The sequence below is a fragment of the Ptychodera flava genome, chromosome 18 (genome assembly GCF_041260155.1).
Source record: "Ptychodera flava strain L36383 chromosome 18, AS_Pfla_20210202, whole genome shotgun sequence".
Classification (NCBI taxonomy): Eukaryota; Metazoa; Hemichordata; class Enteropneusta; family Ptychoderidae; genus Ptychodera; species Ptychodera flava.
Window position 1 is genome coordinate 11,365,516 of NC_091945.1, and position 15,328 is coordinate 11,380,843.

At 38.1% G+C, this 15,328-nt stretch overlaps 1 protein-coding gene across 1 annotated transcript in view; it reads left to right on the forward strand.

The window, feature by feature from the left end:
- The window catches only part of LOC139116833 (E3 ubiquitin-protein ligase Arkadia-like), a 30,539-nt gene extending 16,596 nt beyond the window's left edge, over window positions 1–13,943 (forward strand). Inside the window, exons 7-14 of the mRNA XM_070679529.1 lie at window positions 1,508–1,796; window positions 2,342–2,537; window positions 3,358–3,573; window positions 4,198–4,420; window positions 5,271–5,378; window positions 6,198–6,293; window positions 6,653–6,747; window positions 7,562–13,943. Coding sequence (XP_070535630.1) covers window positions 1,508–1,796; window positions 2,342–2,537; window positions 3,358–3,573; window positions 4,198–4,420; window positions 5,271–5,378; window positions 6,198–6,293; window positions 6,653–6,747; window positions 7,562–7,679 — 1,341 coding nt within the window. The 3' untranslated portion in view covers window positions 7,680–13,943. The remainder of the gene's footprint in view (window positions 1–1,507; window positions 1,797–2,341; window positions 2,538–3,357; window positions 3,574–4,197; window positions 4,421–5,270; window positions 5,379–6,197; window positions 6,294–6,652; window positions 6,748–7,561) is intronic.
- Window positions 13,944–15,328: the final 1,385 nt, after the last annotated feature.

Consider the following 15,328-nt stretch of genomic DNA (forward strand, 5'->3'; position numbering starts at 1 on the left):
TTTAAAAAAATCATACAGCCGAATGGTTTACAGGTCTGCGTTCTGCCGACGACGCGCGCGCTCGCTCTCTCGCAAGCGCTCGACTTCCGGTCTCACAGCCCGTAATTTATGCACGTACCAAGTGTGAAATGGTTGCCCAGTTCATTTTAGTGCCGATTTTTGTGCCTATAGTACAAGACGTCACTTGCTTGCTTGCTTGCTTTCGGAGATGAGACGACCAACTCTCGATGCTCTAAAAAATTCTGTAGTTGAGAAGTTCAAGGAATGCGGGAAAGTCGCACTTGTTTTTGTGGTTTTCACATGTGATCTGCTGCAGTCCTTTTGCTCACCATAAAAAATGACCGGGTTTTCGTGCGCTATTTCGCTTTCCACTGTGACATGTACTATTATGGCCTCGGGTATGAAACCAAAATCAACTTCAGTTACACGTAAAAGCGATTCTTCATGACTTAAAATAACGACTGAGGCGATACTCGACAGATTCACTCATTGTAAAATTGAAACGGCGACATATCGCGACACCCAGCGACACTCTCTTGACCACAGATAGAAATTGACAGGCAACGATCGTGAAGCGACGTTTCGCGTACGTTGCTGTGCTCTAGACCGACATAACAGTGTCGGATTGACAAATTGGACAAACCATGCTTCCTACATCCATGGACAAACTAAGTCCAAGACAGTCCAAGATATGGGCTGCTGTTATAGAACCATATTTTCCAGTGAAGATTAAATAGATTCTCTTTGGACGGCAGTGTAATCTATAGCCCGGCGTACGATGCTATGTGTTCCGCTACAGCTAATCGCCTCGCTCACCACAACCCTGCAACGACCAGAACGTAGGGTCGCTGACTTCAAATCCATTTTGGGACTTGACGTAAAAAGCCAAATTACTGTCGAAATTCAGCGTTCTTGGGCCCAAGTCGTATCCCTGCCTACCTCAGCTACTCGATCGCTTCCAAAAATGCCAGTCTTTTATTCACTTTTCGTAAATAACCGTCGATGTCGGCAACTCTCTCGCTAGCCCTGTGTACGATGCTGTGTGTTAGCTGTAGCGGTCAACACACAACATCGCGTCCATCAGCTTTCCATTTTGCTTCTTCGGCCCCCGTTTGCGTTTTCTACACTGCTTATACTGCCGGCAGTCATCAGCCATGTTGGATAGCGTCTCTTATGAAGACGTGCGCGCATGCGCAACATGGTGCGTAAAAATTTACATAATCTCCTCAAGGTATAACAATAACGCTGACAGTAATCCGGACCGTTAAAACAAAAAGAAAATAATAACTCGCGCAGTGGTTAGAAGGCCGTGTTTTCACTAAAATTTAAGACATTTTCCAGTACAATGTTACCTCACAGTTTTCTCTAATAAAAAGATCATATTTCAGGGGTTCAGAATATGAAATAATCACAAAATTGCTAAAATTTACAAAGGAACCCGAGTCACTACCTTAAACAACTCATTTCTTATGTCCCTTTAAATTGCTTTCTTTCCATGTATCTTCAGGGACAAAATTGCAGCGCTGCAAACAGTAGAAGCTCCCCAACTGACAGACTTAGCTGTGCTGTGGAAGCCCAGAACCAGCAAAACAGCCAACAGCAACAACAGCAACAACAGCAACCGCAACCGCAACAGCACAGACCATGCCAGCGACATCTTCACCGCCACCACCATCCACAGCAGCAGCAACAGCAGCAACAACGTCAAGTTCCGGGAAGACACCACCACCACCACCATCACCATCACTCTCAGAATCAAAATCTGTCTTCATGCAGTCAGTCGGAACAATCTGCATGTAAGATACTTTAAAACATCTGTAATGCATGATACTGTTCTCATGACTTAGTCTTTTCAATCCCCTGCAGCTTGTTTAAATGCATGCAGCAATACTCAAATGAGGTTTACAGCAGAAACTCCATTCCAATAGAAGCTAAATCGACAACCCTTACAAGTTGGAACCAGTTTAAATCAACAATAATTTTATGGTTGCGCAAATTTTACTGTTAATTAAGACCGTACATGCAATATTTCAACAATTTCAGTGTTTTTGTATTGCAATATTGCTGCAATGTTCTCAAAAACTACATATTTGAACAGATTTCAAATCAGCATATCTGGACCTAATTTGCATATTATATCTTCATATTTATGCATCTAATGATTTATGAACATCTTCTTAACCAGAGGTGTGGCTCACCCCTTTTAACCTTCCACCCCCATATCCCTGTATAGTGGACTAACCTACCCTACTCAAATTAATTGAAATCTACCAAAGGATTAATTCCCATCTTGCAGAATCCTGATAGTTCTAAACTCTCTTTTTCTCTTCACCCTTGCCAGTTACTCCAAGTGGAAATGCAGCAAGACTACATCACCACCACCAGTCGCAGGTTCACTATCACCCCCAACGATCAGCCCCTCCCCCTCCCTACCATCAGAACCTTCCTCCTCATCATCAGCAGTTGCTGCGGCAACATCACCGGATGCAGGAGGAGCACCGCCGTAGACTTCAGATGCATCAACAGAATATGCAAAGGTAAAAGATTCTAACCATTAGACATTTCCACATACATGTCAAGTGATGTTTTCAGAAACCAGAAGTGCTCTTTCTGTGTTTGCACATCAGATCTGAATAGCATATGGTAATACTTTGAACAGAACACTGAATGGAAGAATCTATATCTCAAAGGACAGCGTCTAGTTTATCTAGTGCCGTATCACAATCCAATGTTTATGTTAATGTGATTAAATGTACACCAAACAATGTTTTTTCTACCCTCATGAAATATTACACTGATTAGAAATCTGAAGTACATATGAAAGTGTGTCAAGAGCAAATCACACGGTAAAATTGATAACCTTCAAACATTCAAACTTCCTCACTTTTAGTTTGTATCACCAGTATTTGTAATTATCACTTTGTTTTGATTCACAAGGACAGTTTACTTTAATACAGGACTGGTTTGCAATCCCTGATTCCCATACAAGAGATGTATACTGTGTCTTTTAGAAACCACAAAATCCATCATGTTTGCTCTGTGGTCAACCATTTTGCTATCTCAATGAGGCTGAAGAAATTTGTTACTAGGTTGTGGCACTTGTAAAACACTGCTAGTATGGGAAGCCTTTACACCTCTGTCTCATGTTTGGGTCCAACTTTGCAATAGACAGGGAAAAAATTGTCTGTGCCACAGTAGAGATCAAAGTCACACTGAAATATATACTGCTGCGTAGAACAGGACAGTTGTGCATAGATGTATTTCTTGTACTGTATATTAACATTTGTATGTGGAAGCACGTACCTGTGATTGCTATACAAGAATTTGAAGACTGACAGCGTTTCTGCTCTTTTGAAGGCAACGAGAGAGGATTTCACAAAGCCTGTACATGCAAGCACACAGACTTCAGCAAGCACAGCAGCAGCAACAAGCAGCAATACAAACAGCACAGGTACAGCAACAACAACAGCAACAACAGCAGCAGCAGCAGCAGCAACAACAACAACCTGGTGCAATACAGACTGCTGTCTACATTGATGGTGCTGGGGCAGCAACTGTCATTACTTCAGAACAGTAAGAAATTTTCTTTGTTTTGTCAAAATATTGCAAACTAATGGGAAAAAATTAAGTCTGAAGATGAAAGCATAGTTTCAAATTCAAATATATTTTGCTTCTAAGCAAACTGATTGGTGTTTGCTCTGGTGAGAAAACATTTGTGATGCAGTAATTAATCTCTTACCATTCCTATAAATTTTATAAAAAGTATGCTCGATACTTTAATGAAATTTGCAGATCAAAATATCTTTTTCAAGTTTCAATTTATTTTGATGAATCTTCTCTTCATTGTCCATCAATGGTCTGAACGTGGCAGTTATTTCCAAATTTAGTATCATGTATTTGGTTTTGGCTGATGTCATCGGCACAAAATATAATGGATAAGCCACTTCTCTGTACTTGTCAGTAAAGACGTGTTTTCAAATCGATTTTATTCATAAAATCTGTCATTTGTTTATGTTTGTTAACAATTGCCTTGACAAGTTACATAATAATTCAAAGTCACTGTAGATACTGTACGGTCATTTGCATACTCCCGTCACGTTGCCAAGCAGGACCTTTGTTCAATCTCACAAGAGTCATCGCTGTAACTCCCCCTGCTTTCAGTACTGATGTTGTAAAAAATTTTCCATCCTGTTACAGAGAACAGGAATCTGCCGTAGTGACTGGTGCAGGTATGGCAGCCACCGGTCCCGCAGTCGGACCTAGCGTTGGACCGGGAACTGAAGGAGATGGCACCGGTAACGGTGTTCAACATCAACACAGACATTTACATCATCATCTACATCATTATCATCATCAACCACCCAGATTACATCACTTCACTCCAGCGCCAGGGATACATGTCACCTTTGGACATGGAATGGTAGGCATTTGTTTGTCTGTATTCTATTCAAAACATTGCTTAGGTAGTACATGCCTCATACTCATTTCATCCCAAGGAAACTGAAGTCACTTTTTTCAGTCTATAAAAAACATAGGCGTTTTCCCAAAAATTCAAATATATCGTGTTTTTGTTAATTCTCTGAATATGATAAGTGTAGAGCAAATATTTATAAAATTAACTCAAGCACATCATTGATCTGGAGCTATTTGGATCGATTTTGAAGTTTACCCATGAAAAGATTTATTTATTTTATTAAACAAGATTTATTTGAATTTTTGGAAAAACCTTTGTCTGAAGATTCAATTCTTTTTAATTGCTCTGTAGATTTATTCGACATCTGTTATGCAAATCTTTGGGGGGCAATTGCCTTGGATTGTAACGTTTCTATTTGAACTCTGTATCGAATTCTAATAAGAAAATAAAAATTAATGTGATTGTAAAAACAACATAGGGGTCACAGTATAAATTGTTATAGTCGAGGAATGTAAAATTACATCAAAAGCAATGGTATTTGAAATTCAAAATGGCCACCATTGGCTTTGTAATCTCTAAAAAAAAATGATATTTTTGATTTACATAAAAATAGACTGTTGAAGCTGAACTTTTATGTCATATTTCAAAGTGAGCCTGTTCAACGTCAACCCTCAAAACCAGAGCAAGACAAGAATTGTAAGATTTTTGGGGTTTGAAAATCTGTTTTAAATGTGTATTCTGCCCTCAAGCGTACCTGTGAAATTGAAAAATAACTAGACTATTGAGGCCAAGTATCTTCTTGTATTTCAGACAATCGACCATCAATATTTATAAGCACTTTGATTTGTAATTACAGACTCAAATGCCGGATCACCCTCCCTTCCCGCCAAGACACTATCCTCCAATGTTAGGCCGAGTCATGTCCAGAACAGCCAGGCTCATGTTTGGAAGACCCACATATGAGGTATGAGACTTGAGTTGCTGTAGTTTTTACAGCACACCTGTTATGTTGCTTTGACTCTCTCACAACCATATCCCCCTCCTTCCCGTTCAAGTTGTTATTGAACGCAATAAGCTTGGGCCAGATTTAAGTGATCAAAAGATGAAGGGTAGTTTCCTCAACATCAGCAATTAAGAGAAATTGAAAGATGCTTTGACGGTGTTTGGTTATGGTGCATCATGCCCTGGAGCGAGGCTACAAACAAATGTTGAATCTTGACATAGAGACGGCAACTGATTTTAGAGTAGTTATTATCTTTTGAACATTGCAGATACCTAAATAGAGGGTAAAAAGAGAGAGAGAGGCAGGCAGGCAGACAGACAGACAGATAGATCAACAGACAGACGGAAACAGGCAGACACTGATACAAGCTCAGAGAGAGAGAGAGAGAGAGAGAGAGAGAGAGAGAGAGAGAGAGAGAGAGAGAGAGAGAGAGCTGGAAGAAAAACTAGAATAATTGAACATGGCAGATACCTGAACTGAGGGAACAAACTAATGTGTCAGCAAACAGACAGATAGACAGACACACAGACAGACACACACACACACACACACACACACACACACAGACACACACACACACACACACACACACACACACACACACACACACACATTGAGAGAGAGAAGTAGAGCTAGGAGGGACACTCAAATCCTTGTAACAGAGTAAAGATGAATAGACAGATAACCCTGTAATATCTTATAGTTTCTTTCTGTGCATGATTTTCCCACATTCATGTGCTTCGGTTTAACGACAATGTTATCATTTTTGTTTTCCACCAGGAACTTGTTAATCTGGAAGATCGTCTTGGTCATGTCAACCGAGGAGCTACGCAGAGCACAATTGAACGAAACACCTTTCCACACAAATTTAGAAAGGTAAGCATTCTTGTGTCAACTCTCCTACCAAATGAAGATAGCATTGTTATCGTGAATGGTGTTTCAAACTTTGATGTGATGGATTATATAGACTTTTCTCATCTCTGCTCCAGTAGCTTCCGTTGAAACTTCATATTTCAATGAAATACAGGTTCAGATATGCTTACTATTGCTTTCTCTACTCTGCTTATGTACAGTTTAAATGTCACTAAAATATACCATGGCCATGTTGAAATAAAAATGACATGAAAGCAGTGGTGATGTGAATGAAATATAATTGTTTGTGAAAACCATAAAAACTGTGTTTTCAACTATGCTTCAACTTGATGCGTATTCTCTGTACTTGTTTCTTTTAACAGAGAAAACGAGAGCCTTCGGAGACAGAGTCAGATTCTGAAGAAGGTGATAAATGTACCATATGTTTATCAGTATTTGAAGACAACGATGATGTCAGGTAAGGTTGGCTACACACTTCACATCGTGTGTACAGTCAAAACCTCTACACTGAATCTCCATTAAACTGCCTACACCGTGGTCAGATAGCTCACCATGGGGTCAGGGTTCAAAGGATTAACCCTTTTCCGGCCAAGTTTATATTTCACCATCAGGTCAAGTTGGGTAAAACTAGTAAAGTAAAACATGACCCATATCGTGCATTTTAACAAAGACTTGAAGATTTGAAGGTCCCTGAAGACAGAGATACTGTCAACATGATTTTTACAGACTAAAGCTGCAATAACATACCAAGCCAATTGGGTGAAAATACATATGGTTTTGGCTCAATACTGCTTTTTACTGACTTGGCTGATGGGGAAGTGATACTGTCTGGCAGGTATAGGGTTATACGGTGTAAAAAATGCGGAAAAATCTATCTCTGTATCACATGTTATTTGTAAGAGTCACAAGAATCCTGCCATTGTGATGTAACTAAGTAACTCTTATTTCCCCCTGCAGAGGTCCAACCATGAAATGGAAGAAATTATCCCGTACCAGAAATGTTATGCCCATTGGGTTGTAGACATGTAGTGACAAAGAGCTCATTTACACACATTTAAACTTGACCAACACAAATGAACCTTGAAATATATGTTGCAGAATGTGTGGTGTGGTATCTCAGCAGAAATCTGAAAAAAGAGAAAAAAAAGCATATTTCAAAGATGCAAGCAAAATGGAGCAGTACAGTTATGATTTTTTTTCTATCTTATAAAACATACGTTTTAGCCAAATCAGTGACTAATACAATTTTCAATTTCTCTTTTTTTTTGCAGACGATTACCTTGCATGCATCTGTTCCATATTAACTGTGTGGACCAGTGGTTACTGACAAACAAAAGATGTCCTATATGCCGTGTGGATATTGAAACACAGCTACCTAAAGAGCCGTGAAATACTACTGTATTTACATTTCAATAACTACCCCCTAGTATCCAGCAGATGTGATGAACGCTCATGAATTTGAAATTTTTTTATAGTTGGATAATACTTTACAGATATGTGGATAGTAGGATAGTTATAGTTTCATAATCAGTATTGAAAACACTACTTTTCAAGTGTTGAGTATGCTAATGAAGCTCTGACCCCCCCTTTTCTGTCCAGCTGTAGCTTGTTGTTATGGCAACTATTCAGATGGGCTGTGATATCTTTGCTCGTAACTAACTAGCAGTGTGTGTTTTGCAAGAAATGCACTCGTGTTACATGTTTAATGTTTTTCAATACGCCAAAATATAAACATCCCTGCAGAAATATCAATGCACAGATGTACTTATATTCATAAATGCATGCATGCCAACATTCATACATGTATACATACATACATATATACAATGCATACATACATATATACATAACATATATATATACATACATACATACATACATACATACATACACACACACATACATTGATACATACATACATACATACATACATACACACATACATATATACATACATACATACATACACATATATATACATACATACATAGACAGAAATACATACATGCAGACAGAAATACAGACAGACATGCAGTTCTATGTACAAACACATGTGTATTTGCATATTTTTACAAAGAATCTTTATGGTCAGCTACATTCTCATGGCAAAATACTCTAACAAATTAAAAACAACAAAAAAATGTAAAACTTACCTCTATGATGTCATGGAATTGGCATTTTGCAAAGAAGTTTATGTTAGAGAGTAGAGCAAGCATACCCAGCAAAGAAACAAAGCTTGGTAAGGGTATTTGTACATTCAATGCATTGCTGCCCTCAACCATAGATTACTCTCATCATTCAAGAATATATTTTTAAATGTAAATATTATTTGACGTGTAGTTTTCTCACATTTGAATCAGTTTTGGCATGTTAGGGTTCTTATAATTCAAGCCATGTGTTGGTGAAGTGGAAGGCTGTGTCCCATGTATTTCTCTTCTGTCCTTGAAGAAAACTGTAACAAGTAGATACGTGTAGATATGGCAGTGCAAAGCGATGATCTGAAGAAACACCAATACAAGATGCACATCTTTATATAGTTGGTGTCAAGAGCATTGGACCTGTGCTTTTGATATTAGGTGCTGCCAAATCACCAGAAGTGAATGTTTTAGACTGGTGCCCAGTCTTGATCTAATCACACAAATATTGTAACTGAATTGTCATCATTACAGCCATGTCTTTGTAAAAGTATCACACAGTGATGGCCACTTTCATGGTTGTGTCCATCATCTCTAGCCATCATGAATGTACAAGTAGCTTTCAATTATAAGTTGAAATCATCACTGGATGATTTTGAAAGTGGCATTTGTTCAGGTTCAGTTTGAAACAGAAAAAACTCCAGGCAGCTTATGTTCGCGATACAGGGTTTTGTTATATCCGCAAAACATAAAATGGGTGCTTTCCACATTACATGGGACGTACATGTAAGAACAGCTCAAAAATCATGTTAAACAAATCATTAGATAAGTGCACAGTTACTGGGTTGTTACAGGGTACTCAAGGAACACCCAGATCATAGGATGAGTACCCAGTTGAAGTTTTTGATACCCAGGGTTTACCCTGCTTACCAAACGGTGAACCCAGTGATCACCTTAATTGTGAGTAGCCAATACCCATATCATTGTATAGTACCTAAAAATTCGGTTAACGTGTAAATACCTAGTTTGTACCCAGATTATGGGAAGAGTACCCATTCATTAGCTTGTTAGTGCCCAGGGTACACCCAGATTACTCCGAGGGGTACCCAGCCCTCAGTTTACTTGTGAGTGCCCATGGCACTGGCAGAGTAATCAGTTGGCAGGGTACTTTCCCAAGTTTTAGATGAGTATAAAAGTCTGAATGCGTAGATACGACATTAGTAAGCAGATAGTCACAAGTTACTCCCAAACCTCTGCATTGACAAGTGACATAGGACACACCCTCAAAATGTACTATCATGGACAACTGGAAATTGTAAATCAGTGATAACTCTTTTTCTTTCAGCTCACAATTTGATACGTCATGGTATTTTCTGAGGAACTTTTTTAAGTGCCAGTTTGTAAGGCGTGACGAAATTCATTTTGAGTGAATTAACACAGCTCTGTACATGCATGCATTGATGTGAGCATACAGTGTGTGTGTATGTATGTGTAAATGTGTGTGCTTGTACTCTTGTATTCATTAAGTAACTGAATTGACTTGATTCAGCAAGATGCATGGACTGTTCATTATGGTTTTAATGAGGGCAATGTGATCTTTGTTTATAGTCCTTTTTTTTGAGCATTTGTTAATGAAATATGTGTGCATTGCTGCTACCAGTTATATTTAATACAGAATAGCTTGGAATGGAAATGAGAATTGCATCATGGGATTCATAGTTACTATATACAGTTTCATCATAATATTCTAATATATATATATAAAGAATGCATAACAAGACATTATTTATGTGAGAGATAATTTGTTTTGAGAATCAACTTTAATATCAATATGACAACAAACACTGATATCAGTCAACTATCAGTTGTTGTCCAGCTAGGTTTTGAGCTGTGACGGAAAATTCAAAGATTTGGACTCACAAAGACAGCATGTTCAGGTTTTCATATAATGTCCAGCTCAGTAAAAGCAAGACCTCATTAATATCTCTGAAATATTGTCTGATATAGTGGTTGACAGGAGTTTTGTGAAAATTTCAAATGGTTTGTTGCCAGATTCTGCTCACATCTAATTCAAGAAATGCTTATACTCAGTTTCACGTGCCATTGGCCAGGCAGGGTAATTTGACATGTCTGTGACAAACATTAACCCTTTAAATGCCCAAGTCAATTTTTGACACCTTTATAAAATATATAACCCAGGCCATTTTTTTCAGAGCTTTACTAAAATTTCGATAAAAAACAGTAGCCAATGAAATGTGATGTCCAATTGGTCCAAAATTATTTTTGAAAATTCATAAAAATTGGTAAAATGTTGAACTAAAATTTTGGCGGGAAAAGTGACAGCACTCAAAGGGTTAATTTTGGTGTGAGTGCATGTGAAGTGTCAGTGGTAAGATTTTGGCTGCCAGTATGGCACGGGGCACATGTAAACACTGTATCAAATTGAAGCTTCCCTTGTCAATCAAGATGACAGTCAGTCAACATAATTAGGTTTTCTAACCATAAGAACGGTTGCTCTTGGCACACAGACAGTTTTTCAGTGCCCAGCAAATATCATAGAGATATCATGCTCACAGAGACCAAAATCAGCAAGTGTTGCAGACAGTTGTATTGCTACGGTTCCCTGGTAAGGGATGTATATATTCTCCATCATACAAGCTTAGGAAACTCTTTATAGTGACACAATACAGTCACCAGATATATGCTACCTTCATTTTGTTTATTTTGTAGCATCAGTTTCAAACATTCTGATCTTTGATCTCTCAATTTCTCAAAGACAGGGACATCATATTACCGGTACGATATTCAGGTATCCTTTACATAAATTCAACTGAATAACCAGGTCAAAAATGTTGTCAAAACAGAAAAGCAGTGTAGTAAATATTCTTTTGAGTAATTTACAAACCGTATGGATGGATACAAAGCCTCATTGAGATGAAAGCTCTGAATTATTGTTTTCAAAAACAGTTGAATTGTATTTTCATCTTTTTTATCCAACTCGGCATTTCCACGACAAGAATGTACACTATGTGGAGCATTGCTTTCAGTTTTTCTGTGGAAAGACACTGCTATTCTGGACAGACTTGATGTCAAACTATATTCACTTTTTCCATTTATTTTTCGTTTATTGTTTATAACAAATAGGCAGGCAGCAGACACATCTTTTTGGACATGTATTGCTGCATTGACTCTCCAGCCCTTTGTAACAGCACCTTCCATCTTTTTTGTGACAGTAAACATTAAATTGCTGTATTAAAAGATGATTTTTACAAGTATTATTACTACCATCAAGCAGCAGCACACAGGTCTTGTCAAAACTACTTGCATATCAATTCAAAACAACTTCTGTAACCAGCATCCGTAAAGTTGTGATTCAAGTAGACAACGTTTCCAGAGAATCTTTTGTAATCCTTCAGAAATATTTGTGTCATACACCACAATCATAGGAATATCAGCTGTATGTATTAGTTTAAATATCAAAATTGTATGGACTTGTTTATGTAAAAGCCAGTGCTGACTTCTCTAAATGTTTTCACCGGTAGAACGTTTTCAGCACAAAAAAAATTGATCTCGGACATGTCAGTTGTTGCGATCTATGCGACACCCATTTCCATGTACAGAGTTCCATCTTAGCAATACAAAACACTAGGAACATACCATTATTGGGTGGTGAAAGGGTTATTCTTGGTATCTCTGTTGAGGAACATGACTGATGGGACTGATGGATCTCCTATGTAAAACCAGTGCAGCTAAGACTCCAACAGCCTCACCATCATGAAAATTTGTTATAAAGGGGCATTGTGTGTATGCTGAGGAGATAATGCATATATCAGTCAAAATGTTGCCTTCATATTGATTTGTTGTGTAAAGTTAATTAATGGAGTTATATCATCAGAATCTTACATTTCTCAGCCTTTCATTGATGGCGTAATGGAAATAGCTGCAGAAAAGCATTCAGTTTATGTACATTATCATATCTGATATTTGCAGACACCATTCAGGTAAACCAAATATTTGTTTACTTTACGGCATAACCTTTACTTTTAGTTAAATTAGGAAACCATTTTCTTATCAACCTTGCTCTAAACACAAGACATGAACAGTTAATCAGCAGACACCAAGTTTATATGTAACTTATGTCCGATGCAGCTAGCTATGTATTGTAAAAACTTTTTAACAATACACTTGAAATGGAAGTATTTTCATGAATTTCTATAGTATTGTAACCTATCAACATGAACTCAAAAAAATTGAAATTAAAATCTTTTTCTTGGGGGGGATGTGAAGTGTTGCTCATGAATTAAACCAGAGAGAGAATTAGAATTCCATTGTGACCTTTCAACCCCAAGTTTTTGAACGACCTAATTATTTTCTTGGGTGTGGTTGAATCCATATGCAAAGGAGGGGTGGGAAGGGTTCATGGTGACCTGGGAAGGTTTGCCTGCTTATTGCTAGCAATATAATGCTAATATTTCAGACTTTAAAAATTTTCTGCAGTGGATAAAATTAATGCCTATTTGCTTGCCCTGATATATTCTCTGAATGACGAGACTTTAGTCTCTAACTGATTCCTGCTGGTCCTGGTTGAATGTGTAAATATTGCGTCATTACAAGATATACCAGAAGTTGCTGTTGGAGGTGACCATGTGACTGTGTTGTGTATTGTTTACAATACACGAATATTCAATAAGTAATTATTGTGGGATTTGCATACTGAATACTAATGAACACTTTGCATAAATTAATACTATTATGACTTGCTTCAAGCATTAGATTCTTGATTGATAATGATTTTCTGCTTCACTTGCACACATTTTCGCACTTTTTCCTTTCCCACGATGAAGGCATTTGATTACATAATGTGGAGATTTCTTGTGTGATTTCAGCCGCCCAATTACTTGTTCAATCTCGGTGCGATTTCTTAAAATGGACTTGGGAAATATTATGATTGCCACCTGGCTGTAATTTTTGTGACTGTCTCACAGGAGTTTTTTGTAAACACTACCAGCTGCATGTACTGTATCAGTGAACTGTCATGTGTGTAGTAATTAGATTTTGTAAAAATGTTCAACCGTTTTAATCTGCAGATGGAACTCAGATATGGTACCGAATGAGAAAACTTACAATGAACTGTTTTTTTTATGTTTCTGCAAAAGTAGAGGTATAAGGTTTGAATATTTTCAATTCATTTGCTGGTATGGAAATATTACTGTTATTAAGTCATTGTGAATTCTGAAGGGTAAACTTGAACCCTTAATTGATAATTATATATTCCAGTCGCTGAATGTTGTATGTAGCATATATGTATACATATTATATACATACAAAACACAATACTGCAGGTGAGAAATACAATAATTTTTCTGCTTTGCTATTGATATTGTTTGTTGCCATAGTGATATAGTGCTTTCTTCCATAAATTAGGAATTACAAACCAGTGTGAACAGTTAATTTCTTGTAATGTGTGTTACCTCCTAATGAAATCATGATTAAAATCAATATAAAAATTCTCACAAAATTCGTGTGTCGTGATTTCTTTAAAAAGCAATGCTTGAGTGTCTTGTGGGAACTTCTATGTTTCTTTGAGGTTCATGTGAAACATCCTGTGCTATTTTATTCCATCTTGAAGAGCATGGCGTGCTGTCAAATGTTTCTGGTCCTCATTTTGGACACAGTCGCTTGTAATTAGGTCAATGCTAGAGTGCCACTATGAAATGGAAAAAGACAAAGTCGTGACCCACTCTCTGCAACACATATCGCAAAATTTGGAGACTTTGTTTCGCTTTCAATATTCGAACTATGTTCAATAACTCACCATCAATGGCTCCCACTCCATGTGGCAATTAATACCATGCTATCCTGTTTTGCATCAAATTCCATCTTTTGAGTATTTCTGTAGCAATTTCTGAGGCGACTTGCTCCGCCAACACGAAGAGTTCACACTCCACAGCTGCACACGTGGAAGTACATAGGTGCATTTAGTTGAAACATTTACATTAGGATGTTTGCTTCTCACAATGGCAGTGCCTTGTATCCTAATACTATTTGTTGGTAATTATGACAAGAGAATAGCTACCAAGAATCAGTCTGTGGTGTAGACCATCTTTGTGGAGTGACTTTTCCCTATCACAATTTCCAGTGAAACCTATTGCATGTCCCTAAAGGACATGTGTTATACTTTACACACAAGACCCAATGCTTCTCTATGCAAGGCCACTCCCTTAGATCACAGGGATGGATTCACTGGGCTTTAACATTGTACTCTCCCCACCAATGCCATGGATCAATGCCATGGATCAATCTCTACGATGCCATGGGTCAATGCCATGGATCAATCTCTACGATGCCATGGGTCAATGCCATGGATCAATCTCTACAATGCCATGGATCAATGCCATGGATCAATCTCTACCATGCCATGGGTCAATGCCATGGATCAATCTCTACGATGCCATGGGTCAATGCCATGGATCAATCTCTACGATGCCATGGGTCAATGCCATGGATCAATCTCTACAATGCCATGGATCAATGCCATGGATCAATCTCTACGATGCCATGGATCAATGCCATGGATCAATCTCTACGATGCCATGGATCAATGCCATGGATCAATCTCTACGATGCCATGGGTCAATGCCATGGATCAATCTCTACGATGCCATGGGTCAATGCCATGGATCAATCTCTACGATGCCATGGGTCAATGCCATGGATCAATCTCTACGATGCCATGGGTCAATGCCATGGATCAATCTCTACGATGCCATGGGTCAATGCCATGGATCAATCTCTACGATGCCATGGGTCAATGCCATGGATCAATCTCTACGATGCCATGGGTCAATGCCATGGATCAATCTCTACGATGCCATGGGTCAATGCCATGGATCAATCTCTACG